General features: G+C 44.0%; 3 protein-coding genes across 3 annotated transcripts in view; 1 reads left to right on the forward strand and 2 right to left on the reverse strand.

Moving 5' to 3' along the window:
- Positions 1–1,708, reverse strand: part of grk3 (G protein-coupled receptor kinase 3) — a 54,031-nt gene extending 52,323 nt beyond the window's left edge. Inside the window, exon 1 of the mRNA XM_041960177.1 lies at positions 6–1,708. The gene's annotated coding sequence lies outside the window, so the exon portion shown is untranslated. The remainder of the gene's footprint in view (positions 1–5) is intronic.
- Positions 1,709–3,922: 2,214 nt separating this feature from the next.
- Positions 3,923–5,277, reverse strand: cryba4 (crystallin, beta A4). Its single transcript, XM_041960304.1, has 5 exons — positions 5,239–5,277; positions 4,761–4,879; positions 4,509–4,650; positions 4,231–4,373; positions 3,923–4,070 (listed from the first exon to the last, which is right to left on the reverse strand). Exons 1-5 carry the CDS (start codon positions 5,275–5,277, stop codon positions 3,923–3,925), a joined length of 591 nt encoding a protein of 196 aa, XP_041816238.1.
- A 5,507-nt stretch (positions 5,278–10,784) lies between these two features.
- crybb1 (crystallin, beta B1) lies at positions 10,785–13,818 on the forward strand. The gene is made up of 5 exons (XM_041960075.1): positions 10,785–10,907; positions 11,836–11,954; positions 12,094–12,226; positions 12,935–13,077; positions 13,641–13,818. The coding sequence occupies exons 1-5, from the start codon at positions 10,785–10,787 to the stop codon at positions 13,816–13,818; spliced, it is 696 nt and encodes a 231-aa protein (XP_041816009.1).
- Positions 13,819–14,169: the final 351 nt, after the last annotated feature.

The raw sequence follows: 14,169 nt of genomic DNA on the forward strand, positions 1-14,169 counted from the left end.
CGCACCAGATGCTGGATCTGGAGACAGCTGTCAAATCCTACAGGTCTCGGGGGACTTTCCTGGTCCTCTTGATGGAGATGTGTCCAAACGACTGGTTTGTCTCCAGTGCGGCATGTGTCTCGGGGTTTTTCCTTCAAATGTAAACACTGTGCTGTCGAGAAAAAAAATGTTCTAATTTTAGTGGAGTGGCTGCACAGTGAAAATGTGACTGGCTCCTGCTGTGCCTTCACAGCTGAAAAGCAGCTTTGCCGTATTAAAACAGGGACACGTGTAGTTGGTTTTCTTCGTCTCAAACAACCAGTGAGACCCGAGAAAAGAGGGAGGACACTGGGCGACAGGTTGAAATGTGTACCATCAGAGTGCTACTTCGTCGTCCTTAATATCTCAGTAGGTGCAGCAAAAATGCAAATCTCTCAGACGCGTATTGGCACAAATAAAACCGCAGAAGACGAGATAACGACGAACCGGGACTCATCATTTGCACACATTAAAAATCGACACACCGCTGCTGTTGGTGCATCCGTCGTTGCTGGCTTGGCTTCCTGTGCAACGCAAGGCTGAAAATGTTCCCTAACGGCTCATCAATCACAAAAATGTCCGCAGAAATGTTGTTTAGCGCCCCAAGAGCTCCAGCGCCAAAATAAGTCCAAGCAAGAGGGTGAAATCAACTGATCACAAGCCGAATCCAAGCGTCCGAAAGCTAACTTGTTTCAGCCTGCTGGTAATACCGATATTTGGGTTCGTCTGCTAGTTAGCAACACGCTAGCTAGCAAAATGAAACCTGCTAGCCAGTAGGCTAACTATCGGATAAGGTAAAGAGTGATTAGTACATCCTATACATCTACTTTGAGTTGTTTCAGCTCAGCAGATGGATAAAAATGCCCTTGTTGCCAGCAGAAAACAGCGTCACTAGCTGGCAGACTAACAGTAACACTGGCTGGATTTCAGACAGCGATTTACTTAATAACGTTAAGCTAACGTCTGCGAGTAAACTGGCTACTCGTATTGGGGAAGTCCTGCAGCGTTTCCGAAAAAAACGAGTCTTCGAGAGTCCAGTGGTTTCAGAAACAAGGACAAAAATCACACATAATCCATAGCTGCTTGTAGAGTTACCCCGAGCGTTGGGGGGGACCCTCCTCGCCTGGACACCCAGCACAGAGCGACTGACTGTGGGCTGATGGTGACGCTGATGGTGGAGGAGGGGGAGGGAGCGCTGGGAGATGGAAATCGGCTGCCCGGCGGTAGTTTGCTTGTTAAACGCTAACTTTTCCTCTTCGCCGTAAACTGCGGTTAACTTAATGAGGCAGCGGGCAGACGGGAATGTCGGCCACCCTGGATTATGTCAAACACCAAACACGACACGGTGCTGATGGGCTTATCTCGTAAATCCACCTCAGAGGTCGATATCTCAAAGAAAACGAGGGGAGCCGAGCGGGTCGTCGCACTCCGCCTGCTCCGAGCGGCTCCTGCCTGCCAGGCTATCCGTGCTGGGGGAGCCCACGGTCGGCTAGTTCAGAGCTAAGTAGCTAAAGCAAGTGTCCGTCCGCTGACTTCCGCCCGTGGTGCCAGCCGATACTTCCCGCTCCTTCCCGTTAAGATGTTCGTTTCCCAGCTCTTGTATGGCACATGTTTGGCTGAAGTCCTGCTTCGATATATATGTTTTTCTGTATTTTTGCTAGCACAGCGGCACTACTTGCTTTGTGGCTCAACTTCCTCCCACTGCGGCGGGGAGAGGCTCGTAAAACACGGAGCGGGTCACCGCTGGATGGAGCGGGATCACAGTAACGCTGGGTGTTTTTAGAGGAAAGGATATAAATTTAATCTATTATTACAGAAACTGCATTTTATGTCTTATTCAACCACATGTATAACGAACGTTGCTTCACACCACAGCGCCATAAACAGGGATTTCCCCTGTACAGATGTGGAGCATTTTGTCGGCGGTGATTTGCGACGTTTACTGGGAATAACATGGACCAGTCTGTATGCAGGAAATTTCCCAGAGGGGGGTATTTGAAAAAGAAAGCCCGACAGATTTAAGCCCATTTGAATTAGAGAAGTAAGAGCTATAGTCTCCCTGCAGCACATTTAGCATATTCAGTGGTCCCTCTCCTCCTGTGTCAGTATTAAATGTGTTGTTTTTCACACTGAATCTGGATGGACACGAAGCAGCAGCCCCTGACAGTTACATGTTATAACCAGTGAATGATTATCTATAGTATCTATAGGATGACCTGCTGCTGTGTTTGCTTTGGTGGAAACGCAGTGCCGTTTCCTGGCCAGCAGTGGTAATGCTCCCAGCACACTGCAGTGGGCAGATGGGTGTCAGGGCGACAGCAGGCCCTAAACGCTGGAAGACACCGTGCAGGAGAGGCGCATCATTGACGGGGACAGGCCCAGTTTATAGTCACCCTCACTGTGCAGAGAGAGCATGTGTTGGAAGAAGTGTTCGGATCCTTTACTAAAGTAAAACGTTCATCTTAAATCATAATCTGCACCCTTTTTTAAAAAAAATAATTCATATTTAATTCATATTTTTTTAATAAGAACAAAAGCAAAATATGCAAGGAATTTGAGGATTTGCTGCTTTTCTGACTCTGTGATAGTAAACTGAGTATCTTTGGGTTTGGACTGTTGCTTTGATTAAAATAAAGGAATTTTAATATGTGACCCTGCACTCAGTCAAGAAAAATAATAAGCAGATTAATCCACAATAAACATAATCAATAACCGTTGCAGCCCTACTAACAACACCACAGTGTAAAAGTCCAACATTCAAGTAAGTGAAGGAAAAAGTGATTGTCTGCAAAATGTGTTTAAACTATCAAAAGCAGAAGTAGTTATTATGAAGCAAAATGTCTCTTGTCTGTGTATTATTATAAAAAATGATTTGTGTAACTTGTGCACAAACATGTAGCTGTCGAGGTGGAGCTAATTTTATCTACTCATGATAAATGTACGTAAGTTGCAACAAACATGAAATGGAAATGGTCGTGCAAGCACCTCAACAGTAATCCTGTGTTATTTGGGGTAAGTTTATCATACTTCGACACAGATGTTGAAGTTTTCTAACCGAGCACAACAGGGCTTCCCAACCTGGGGGTCAGGACCTCTACAAGGGGTCACTTGATAAATCAGAGGGGTCACAGGATGATTAACAATGCGAGAGGCTTCCCTGTGTCCTCTCATCTTACTTGTTGTCTCTTGTTCATTTTAAGCAAAAGCAGATATTAAAGTGCTTGAAATTTTATACAATTCAATAAAAATGATTTGTGCTTTAACAACGGCTGCAACTAATGCTTATTTAATGTGTTGATTATTTTTTTAGATTAATTGACCAGTCATTTAGTCTATAAAGCACTGTAACATAGGGAAAAATGCCCAAAGTGACATCTTCAAATCTTTGTTAGTTGGACCAACAGTCCTCAACCCAAAAGTGGTAAATTTACAATCATATAAAACGTGTAAGCTGGAGCCAGATAATGGTTGGTATCTTTGTTTGATAATTGACCTAAAAGATTAATGGATGATTATCAAAATGGTTACAGATGACTTGTCATCAGGTGACTTATTTGTTAATCGATTTACGGTTAGTAAGTAAGATTAAGTAAGATTAGCAACTAGGCTGCTATATAAGAAACTATTAACTCAGTTTTCTATTCCTTTTTTTTTTCAACTCAACCTTTATTGCCAGAACACTGACACCAGGTCACCACCAGGGGAGCTGTGCAAGATTGATTGGAATTCAGAAAAACATAAGTTTAAGTGTGGAATGTGTAACTATCTTTCTCTCTATCTGTGAGATAAGCAGATGCACTGGTGGAAGTCAGTAAGGTTTAAGAAAGACAGTTTATTCAGCACTGGGATGAAGAAGGGGTCAAAGGTGAAGGGTCACATGGGAGATAGGGTTTGGAGTAAGTTGTTACTGCTGAATACGGCGGATGGACTGGATCTGAGGGGTCTGGCAGTGGGAGCCAAACTCCCTGAAGTGTTTGAACTCCCCACAGTGACGATCACACTCCATGATATACTGGTATCCACGATAACCAGGATATTGGTAGCACACAAATCTGTTGAGAAATCGCACAGAGAGAGAAGGAAGTGCTGATGAAATGTTGCAAAAGATTGTTGTTGTGAAAGTCAACCAGGATTATTTTGGAACTGCTGAGGGGAGGCTGAAAAAAACTAGGTGAGCAGGAAATAAAAACGAAGCAGCTAAAGGAAACTCACGCTCCAGACTGGATCCTGAGAGAGCCAACTTCATTGTTGCACCAGCCCATGGCCTGGAGGGAGGGATAATCGTCACTAAGCTCACCCTTGCGGCCCAGGAAGTTCTCACGCTCATAGATAGTCATACGACACTCTCTGTGGTTCTGGAGGGAGGAAAAACAGAAGAACAAACAATACATATGAGCTGTTTTTCCAGTCAGTCAAATCTACACTAATTATCTGACATCCCTGAAGCAGAAAGACAACAAGGAGACGAGCAGAGAACGAGTTTGACTTACAGCACAGGCAATAGGCCTGAAGGAGGTCAGCCTCTCGATGTGATAGGCATTGCTGCCTCCGAAGGCATCGCACTGAGGGTACTCTCCCCTCTCCAGGACAAACTGCTGCCCCTGGTAGGAGGCGTGCTCGTAACCAACCCAGCTGTGGAAAAGCAGAGATCAGTTTTACACAAGGCCAGCTCACATGCCGTCGCGCTGACCTCAGTTTCAGTTGCTTATAGTTATTTTCTGTGTGTACATCTGTCTACTCACGCTCCACTCTCCACCCTGAGGGAGCGCACAGTCTCGAAGCCAAACTCCATCACATTGCAGCACTCGGAGGTGAACTCATGGCGGCGGCCCTGGAAGCACTCCTCATCGAAGACAATGATCTGAGGAGGAAATGCAGACATGTAAATACAGCTGATGTGCACGTATGAACACAGCAACACATTTACACCAAAAATATGATTTGATGCAAGAAATCAACTCAGCAATTTAGTTTAAAGACATAAAACTGTGTTAGTTGTGATTCTTAAATGCACCAAATTGGGAGAAGTGGTTATTTTGATAGGACCAATCATATGATGTTAAGATTTAGTTCTTATGCTCAGAAGTAAATAGCAGCTCTGCCCGTTGAGCTGGGAATAAACTGTGTTTAACAGACACTGAAACGTCTCAGGGAACCCTGGTAAGTTGAAAGGTCCTGCGGTGATGTGATGCATGAATCTGCTTCCATCTGCAGACTCACCTTCCAGTGGCCGGAGAACTTGGTGCAATGGTGAGTCATCTTGTCTTGAAGGCAAAAGACACAAAGACGGTTGAAAAGGGACCTTCAGTACATAGATTACAATGACAAGAGGACGGCTAAGACTTTGTGCACACAGTCTGAGAGATTAGCTGAACATGCATCCAATTCTGACCCAGAAAAAAAAGTTAAGCATCAAAGTCTGGCGGGAAAAAAAAGAACTTGAATTGGCAGTTAAAACATGCAAAACAATGACTGAACATCCAAAACCAGCACACAGGAGAGCCGCTACAGCAACGTCAGCGTTACTATATGCAAACAAGCCTGGACTGCTACGTATGTCCTTTACAACAGCAACAGTGTGTATTTCAGAAGGTTAAACAGCGGCAGCAGCCACATTATGGCCTGGATACAAGAATCAGCCTGAATGAATAATTGCACCAAAGTCTATTTATAGTTCCTACACAAAAATGAAGAGGGTCAAAGAGGCCAGAGGCCTCATCTAGACTTCATTCTCCCACCCATTCTATCTCTTTATCTTATTTTCTGCCCATTTCCTCCCCACCGCCGCCGCCGCTGCTGCTGCAGAGATTTTCCACCATCACCACTGTTTATCTCACCCACTCGGTTCAGTGACGGCCTTTGGGCCCTGGAGCCCGAGCGGCTCCTGTGTTTGGGGGTTTGTGTGAGTGTGGATATGGGGGCTGCTGTACCCTGGCTGTGCTGCCTGTGCTGGCTGGGTGAGGGACAGGGACTCACCTTGCTTTGATGCCCTTGGGTTGTCCTGCCGTGAGAGTGAGAGGAGCCACGCGCCCCCACCCTTTTAAAGCCTCCCCTGGCAAGGGGCCATGCTGAAAGCCCCGGCTCAGCAGCAGGGAGGGGCTCTTCTTTGTCCCCCCCGACAAAAGCGTGGTTAATCTGTGGAGGGCAGAAGTGCAGACACCACATTATCACCCTGGGCAGTGGACATGGAGACAGAATTATAAGAGAGAAGATACAGTGAAAGTCCCTGAGAAAATACTGAGGGCCAAGGACATGAGGATGAGGTGAAAAATGGCCATGAGAGTTTCCCAGAGTTCAGTGTGATGTACTCAGATTACTTGTTTTATCTGATCATTAGTCCAAAACCAAAACATTTTCAGTTTATTGTCATATATGACAAAGAAAATGATCCAATCTGCACAATTTGGAAGCAGGAACCAAGGAATGTTTAGCATTGTACTTCAGACGATCAAAATATTAGCAGATTACTTCTCTGTTAATTGATTATTTGATTGGTAAACTAATGATTTCAGCTCTGTTCTGTATCTCTTTCATGTCACTTCTTATCTCACCTGCTCAGGTGTCTATACATATGACATGTTCAGTGCAGAATGGCTACACAACATCAAATGATGTTTAGGAAGATAGGTAGGTAGGTAGGATAGGTAGGAAGTTATTCATCCAGACAACATTAATCCTGCCTCTGTTGACTCCATGTTGTGCTTTAGAACGTAGATTACACGATTACAGCTGAGTGTTTAGAAACCAAAGTCACACACAGTCGTCCTTTCTGACATTCAAAAAGATAAAAGTCCTCAGTGTTTAAGCGTGTTTAACCAAGAGGTGGTGTTGTGTAAGACAATGTTATCCTCTGCTGCGAGCAAGCACTGTGTGTGTGTGTGTGTGTGTGTGTGAGAGAGAGAGAGAGAGAGAGAGTGACTGCTTACATAATCAACCACTTGTAAACAAGAGAGCAGAGGCACTGTATGAGCAGCACGACTTTCTAAACAACAGCTTTATTTCCTGTGTGCTCAAAGGAATTTAAACTCAGAATCTGTGTTTCAGCCACTTTAATTTCTCACATATGATAAGAGACACATCTGACCTGAGCTTTTTATCCTATAAAGAGATTTTCACCATTTTTTTTATCATAAGGATAAAACAATTTCCTCCCTGAAAGAAATGATTGATATGCTGATTATTATTTAGACTCTTTGTGACTTTGAGTCATATCAGAAGCAACCACGAGAGAAACAAAATCAATTCCAAGGTTTAATCACTGGTCTAGTCAGCTGTCACAGTCCAAACTGTACTGACAGGATTAATAAACAGGGGAAGCCAATTGATAGCAGAAGTAAGGAGAAGGTCATGGAGTCAGCAGGACCGATACGTTTCCTCTTGTTAGCAGCAGAAAATACTGCAAGTTCAACAAAGGCAAGTTAGATTCAATGACCAAAAAAAGACAGATTTCATGCCTCACAAACATGATTCTGGAGGAGGGAAGTAACCAAAAGATGGATTAACAGCAACACATCAGGGACAGAAACACTGAGAAGCCCTAAGGGCTCCTGACGGTCGTCTGATGGGGAAGGTCATGGCCCGTCAACAAGGTTTCTTCCATTTTTGGAGCATAAATGTGCACAGCAGATTCTGTGTCAGTGTTAGAGACGGAGGGCCACAGGTTCAGAGATCAACACGTGTGTTCCACCTGAACCTGCACAGTGAGCTTGTTTTCAAAAGAAGCTCCATCGTTTGACTGTTTACAATTCTGGTGCTAAAACCTGAGTTTTGTTCACCAAATCAACAAATTATATTTTGGGTAATTTTGAAAAACCTGAACATGATTCTGTGTGTATCACAGAGTATTAGTGTAGATCCTCTTCATCTGAGCCATGGAGCTCCATGAAAACACATCAGTGAGCCTCACTGCTCTGGCTGACATGTTCCTTCATCACCATAAACACACACACACACACACACACACACACACACACACACACACACACACACACACACACCATCCTGCTGCCACAAACACTCACTACATGTGGATTAATCCAACTCTGATAAAAGTCTGCAACAAGTCCACTATTACTTTTTAGGTATTTTTGAAGATTTACATCTTCAGTAGGAACCAATGTGCTCAGAGAAACAGATGAACACATGCTTTATGGCTTTTTATGTGATTTATTGATACTAAAAATGTTGAATATCATCACCCTTGTTCTTCAAATTAAAGCAGCTGCACAACAACTTTCACAAAATGTAATCATCTAAATCTATTCAAATTTAGAACAAGTCTTCAACAATTTGGCCTGATAAAAAAAACAAACAAAAAAACAAACAAAAAAACAAGGTTATAAAGCTATGCAGGTGCTGCCGTCCATCCAGAGTGGATTTTAATACTTGGTGCAAAGACACTTTTCAGACGCCACCAAAAAAAAGTAGAGAGGAGAGATTTGATGGCTGGCCCGAGATTTCAATGGGAATCAGGGAGATTACACAGCAGGATTAGTTCACACCTAATCTGCACATATCAAACACAATTTAATGCTGCCTCCAACGTGGAAATAATCACAGTTGAGGTGACATAATCCAGATTTAATCCGGCTGTAATCCCAGAATTATCATGGTCATCAACAACAACCTTTATTTCACCTCTACAGACCAACACAGAGGGATCCTCATTGATAAAGGTGCTGAATTATGATAGATTGGTGTTTATACAGCGAGAAATTCAAACTTCAAACAATGCATGAATACATGAATGCAGATTTAAAGGCAACTGTTGAAATCTTTCTCTCCCAAATGAAAAGCTGTCAAGCAGTCCAGCTTTTCTGCACTTTCTTACTGAGAGTTGCAGTAAAAGATCGATACCGCTCTCATGTCTGTGTGTTAAGTACATAAATTAGCTGGAGTCAGGAGAAAGTTAGCCTAGCTTAGCATAAAGACTGTGAGCGGTGTAGTTTTAGGGAGTTATGTGTTGTAATTATTTTTTCTGGATGAACTGCAGCAGATTCAGTGACTTCCTAGAGTCTTCACAGTGATGTTAGCATGTGTTTGATGTACAAAGGCGTGTTGGATGGATAAACTGTTGCTCATTGAAGTCGTTCTAGCATGTAGCCTATTTCCATGTAAAACCACAAGGAGTTTTAACATGTGTGTGTGTACAGATTAAATAAACCAGACATGTTCAAGTTAATTTGTTCAGCTTTAAGGGTTACACCACATTTCACTCCAAGCACTCAGTGGATTTATTTGGGGGGTTAAAGTTAATCTGTGCAATCTTTTGCATCCAGTCAAACTTTAGTAAACTTCGGCGTATAAATGTGCACAGCCGACTAACAGCAGATTGTCTAATTTAAGGGAACGGAGATCATATCGTCAGCAAACCAAGAGGCCCTGAGAGCTGCTGTAGCTGACTAGCGCTAGCATGTTCCCAGCTGGCTAGCATGTTAGTGGTTAGCTTGCCAGCTTCAGTGGTTCACCACCCAGCTCAGCGTCGCTACACCACCAAACCTTTAGCACTGCCTATTGGTCAAAGCGGCACCAATGAGTTTCTGTGCTACTCTGTGGTGTGATCCAGCTTTTAGCTGTACCTTTTAACCTTTGAACAGAGCCTAGCTAGCTAGTTTCCTCCTGTTTTCATGCTATGTGAGGCTAATCACATCCTGACTCCATGTCTGTCCACACAGACAGACATGAGATCAATATTAATAATCTCCTTTAACCCTCAGAAGGAAAGCAAATAAGCATATTTCCCCAATAATAATAATAATTTCTTTATGGGAACAGATAGTTTGTCCAACATAAAACCATATAAGTCACACCACTGTTTTTAAGATATTCCTCATATGGTTTAAACTGTGACATAAAGAGTAAAAACAAGACACAGTACGTGTTAAACAGGTGTGTTTATTTCCTGTTTCCTGGATTATTTTCTTGTTGTGGTTCCTCAAAGCCAATCAAAGTGATGTAGTTTAGAAGAAAGTATGATTTAAAACAGCGAGTCTTTGTTTTCAGAGAACATGATGTATTTTTGTGTGTGCCTGTAGGTGATAGAGGGGAGGGATTACCTCTTTGTGCCCTCTGGACCTTTGCATTCCTCCTCTCTACATGCAACTATAGCTTACAGCCCTACCACCCCAACACACGAGAAAAATGCCTTGGTCAGTGGTTTCCTTTGATAGTAAAACGCTTACAGGCAGGCCAGAGGGGCCGGCGGCGTTTCTAGGCTATGCGATGACCCGGTGGCTTTGGCGCGGGCCAACTGTGATGACGAGAGGCTTTCTATTGTGCTGTGAGCCTCTACGTTTGGCCTTTGCCAGAGTATAAAAGCTTGGGTCGAGCGTTGAAGGGACCAGCACGAGCCAGCCTCCCTCACACGGCACTGCAAGCTATACTAACGCAGGTAAGGACACACAGACACAGACATGCACAGCAGAACACCCATCATAGTGCAGGGGGACAACCACACATCCAGAGCCGGGGCCCACTCCCTGCCCACCACACCCAGGCAAACCACCCTCAGCCTGGGGAAGGCCCAAACAGAGTCCAGGGCCCAAATGAGCCTCCCACATAAACAGCAGACTTGTGCTTTAGTCCAAACCCCAAAAACGTACCTACCACCCCTCCGAAAGTGTTGACACCTCGACTGAGCCACATTCACTTTTCCTTCCCTTTCACTTTCTTATCTGTGATCCTGTCACTTCCATTTACACCTCTATTTCTGTTCATCCCCTTGTCTTCTTCCATCTCTCACCCAGACTCTCCTGAAGCCCCTCACCATGTCTCAGACTGCCAAGTCCGCCTCCAGCCAGGGCACCGATGCCAAGGACAAGGGAGCCCCAGCCCCAGCTGCCTCCAGCAAGGCCACCAAGACCGGCGAGCCTGGCATGGGATCCTACAGAGTGAGTCACCGCGGCGCTACACATCTGCACAAACTGCTTTCCAACAGAATGAGCACATTTAGTTTTAATTAAAGGGCCAGTTCACCCAAATTACACAGAAAACACGTCGCCCCTTCGAGCCGTGCAGATAGTTTTGGTTTTACTTGCTCAGATATCTTATGAGTGTGGTTTACGTGGTTAAAGTAGTGAAATCTGTCCACGCCAGAGCATTGTTTTTTGGAGCTTTTTAAAATGTTGATGCTTTGAGGAAGAAAAATCATATTCTTCCACACCTTACTGGGGTCATGGCAAATGAAGCGGTTAGTCGCGTCTCTTGGATTAGCTGGTTTTCATACAGTTTATTGCTTGGCTGTGCTTGGATTCCTTTCCTTCAAATGAGTTCATGAAATGGATTTAACTGGGTTCAGATCCTTTACTTCAGTGAAGGTACAGCACTAATGCTACTTGTGTAAAAACGTTAAAGTATCAAAAGTAAAAGAGTTCAAGAGTTTTATGTTATTGTTATATTATTTCAGTGTTTATTATTGCTGCATTAACATACAAGAATGTCAATGCTGTCGCTGGCCATGGTGGAGCTAACGTTAAACTACTGGGTACTGTAATATCTAATATTACCCAGATAAAACACTACCAGAATATCTAGCAACAGCTGTCATATACATGTAGTGGATTAAGAAAACAGAGTCTTTTCCTCTGAAATGTGGTAAAAGTATAAAGCAGCATAGCGAGGATAATACCATGTGACAGAGTGTCTGTCCATGCAGCAGGTGCTGCAGCTAAAGCCAGCAGCAGAGACACACTGTTGTGACTGTGACAGCAGAGCATTCAGCTTGTTACTGACATGAAGAGGACGCTGCAGGGAATCGTGAGGGATACGGTGCTTGTCGTCCTGCCCGCCAGTGTAACCTGTGATATCTCCCCTGTGCAGATCATGCTGTTCGACCAGGAGAACTTCCAGGGCAGGATGATCGAGGTCCAGAATGAGTGTATGAACGTGTGTGACCGTGGCATGGATAGAGTGCGTAGTATCATTGTGGAGTGCGGCCCGTAAGTGGACACACAAACCCGATTAAAGTACAGTCAGACAAACTCTTTATACCTCCTCTGTATTATCTCTCCTCTAATTCCTCTCTCCTGTCCTCTCCCCCTTGTGCCCTCCCTGTGCCCGGCGGACCCCCTTCTCCAGCTTTGTTGCCTTTGAGCAGACTAACTTCCGTGGGGAGATGTTCATCCTGGAGAAGGGAGAGTATCCTCGCTGGGATACCTGGAGCAACTCCTACCGCAGCGACTGCCTCATGTCCCTCAGGCCCATCCGCATGGTGGGTTTGCACTGCCACCACACTGTCCATACAGGACGTCCTTTAGGTAGTAAGAGATGCTCTGTGGTGGAAGGCAAGATTCATTATACAAAACAAAAAACTAACTTTTCTTATGAAAACATCAGAAACCTTTGCTCATTATAATCTCTCAGGTGAGAGATTCAATTATCTGCTTTTGTTTCACCAACAAAAGACGGTCAGTTAATACTCAACCAATATTTATATTTGTTCATATACAACAAAGAAAAGCAACGTATTCTCATATCTGAGAGGCTGGAACCTGCAAGTGTTTCGGCTTTTTTGCTTGAAAAATGACTGAAATGATGCATCAACTGTCAAAATAGTTCCTGATTAATTTTCTCTCCATGAGCTGATCGATTAATCGATAAATTGTTTTAAATTTAGAGACAAAAAGTTAGATTCGACCAGAGCAACGGTTCTGTTTTTACCTAAAAGACAGGGATTTATCCTAAGTTTTGAGACTCTGAGTCGTACTTTATCTATTTTCACATGCCAGTTTTGTGTTTATGTCTGACAGCTGCTATGTTTCGTGTATTAATCTGACAGGCTTTAGTTTTGGAGGCATCCTTTTTATAAGCTCTGACCTGATGGTGGTGCTGCATGAAAATTCATCAAATTTCATGACAACCTGTCCAATAGATAACTGTGTATTTTATAACCAACACTGCCAAAAAAACATCCCTACAGGACAGCATGGAGCACAAGATCTGCCTGTATGAGCTCTCTGACTTCAAGGGCAACAAGATGGAGATCCAGGAGGATGATGTGCCCACCCTCTGGGCGCATGGCTTCTGCGACAGAGTGGGCAGCGTGAGGGTGCCAGGAGGAGCGTGAGTACACACACACACACACACACACACACACAGCTGAACAGCTTCAGATGATGAGCTTTTAAAATGAATGACTTCAGTAGAGGATCCAGGCTTGTTATGCAGCCTGGGAGCAAATCTGTTGGCTCATTTTCCACGTAGAAATAAAATGGAAGCTCTGTATTACAAATATTGTTTTGGAGGAAGCCACGGGCCTCCAGAGTTACACTACAATGTAGTTGTTCATAAAAAGTAGGATGACAAGCCATCACAAGGCTTCAAGCTGACTGCGTGGTCTTTTGTGTGGTGACAAATGTGTATTTTAGGCGGAAATGTTTCCTTACATTTCTGTTTTCTCACAGTGAAACACATCTACTCATTCCGGCTGTTCACCACGAGCCCCCACACACAGCTTCAACTTTAGCTGTAGCTTTAGCTCTTGCTGAAGCACCTCTAGAAACTCCTCAATGGCCACTAAAAGTTCTTAAAAGGAACCCAACACAAACTGAGATTCAAATCCTGAAATGGGTGATGCTGAAGTGACACCCAGCATTAACTGTGCTCACTCTCTCCACGTCTGTCAGGTGGGTGGGTTACCAGTACCCTGGATACAGAGGCTACCAGTACCTGTTTGAGTGCGGTGACTACAGACACTACAACGACTTCTGCGCCTTCCAGCCCCAGATCCAGTCCATGCGTCGTATCAGGGACATGCAGTTCCACCAGAGAGGATGCTTCACCTTCACCTCCGCCAGCAAGTGAATGACACCTGCTGGCCGTCTGGTGCTGTCGTAGCCATGCAGCCCTCTCAGCTTTTTATTTCTCCAAACGCCCCCTTTCTCCAATCCTTTCCTAAATCTCCACCATCATCGCTCCATCCCAAAGGAAAGACAGAATGAGAGCAAATACACGGGACAACCTTAACTGACTTTTTATGGTGCTAAAAAATAAACATGTTGTGAAAAACCTGAAACCTCCCTGGCTGGATTACCTTTATTCTTTCTTTTTTTGGATAATATTCGATAGGAATTCATTGTGTGTAGCTCATTTGTTCTGTGTTTTCTATTTATTTTCATCTCCTAAAGCAAACACATCACACAGTCACTTCTTTTA

This window comes from Chelmon rostratus, chromosome 19, assembly GCF_017976325.1.
Source record: "Chelmon rostratus isolate fCheRos1 chromosome 19, fCheRos1.pri, whole genome shotgun sequence".
In the NCBI taxonomy this organism is placed as follows: domain Eukaryota; kingdom Metazoa; phylum Chordata; class Actinopteri; order Chaetodontiformes; family Chaetodontidae; genus Chelmon; species Chelmon rostratus.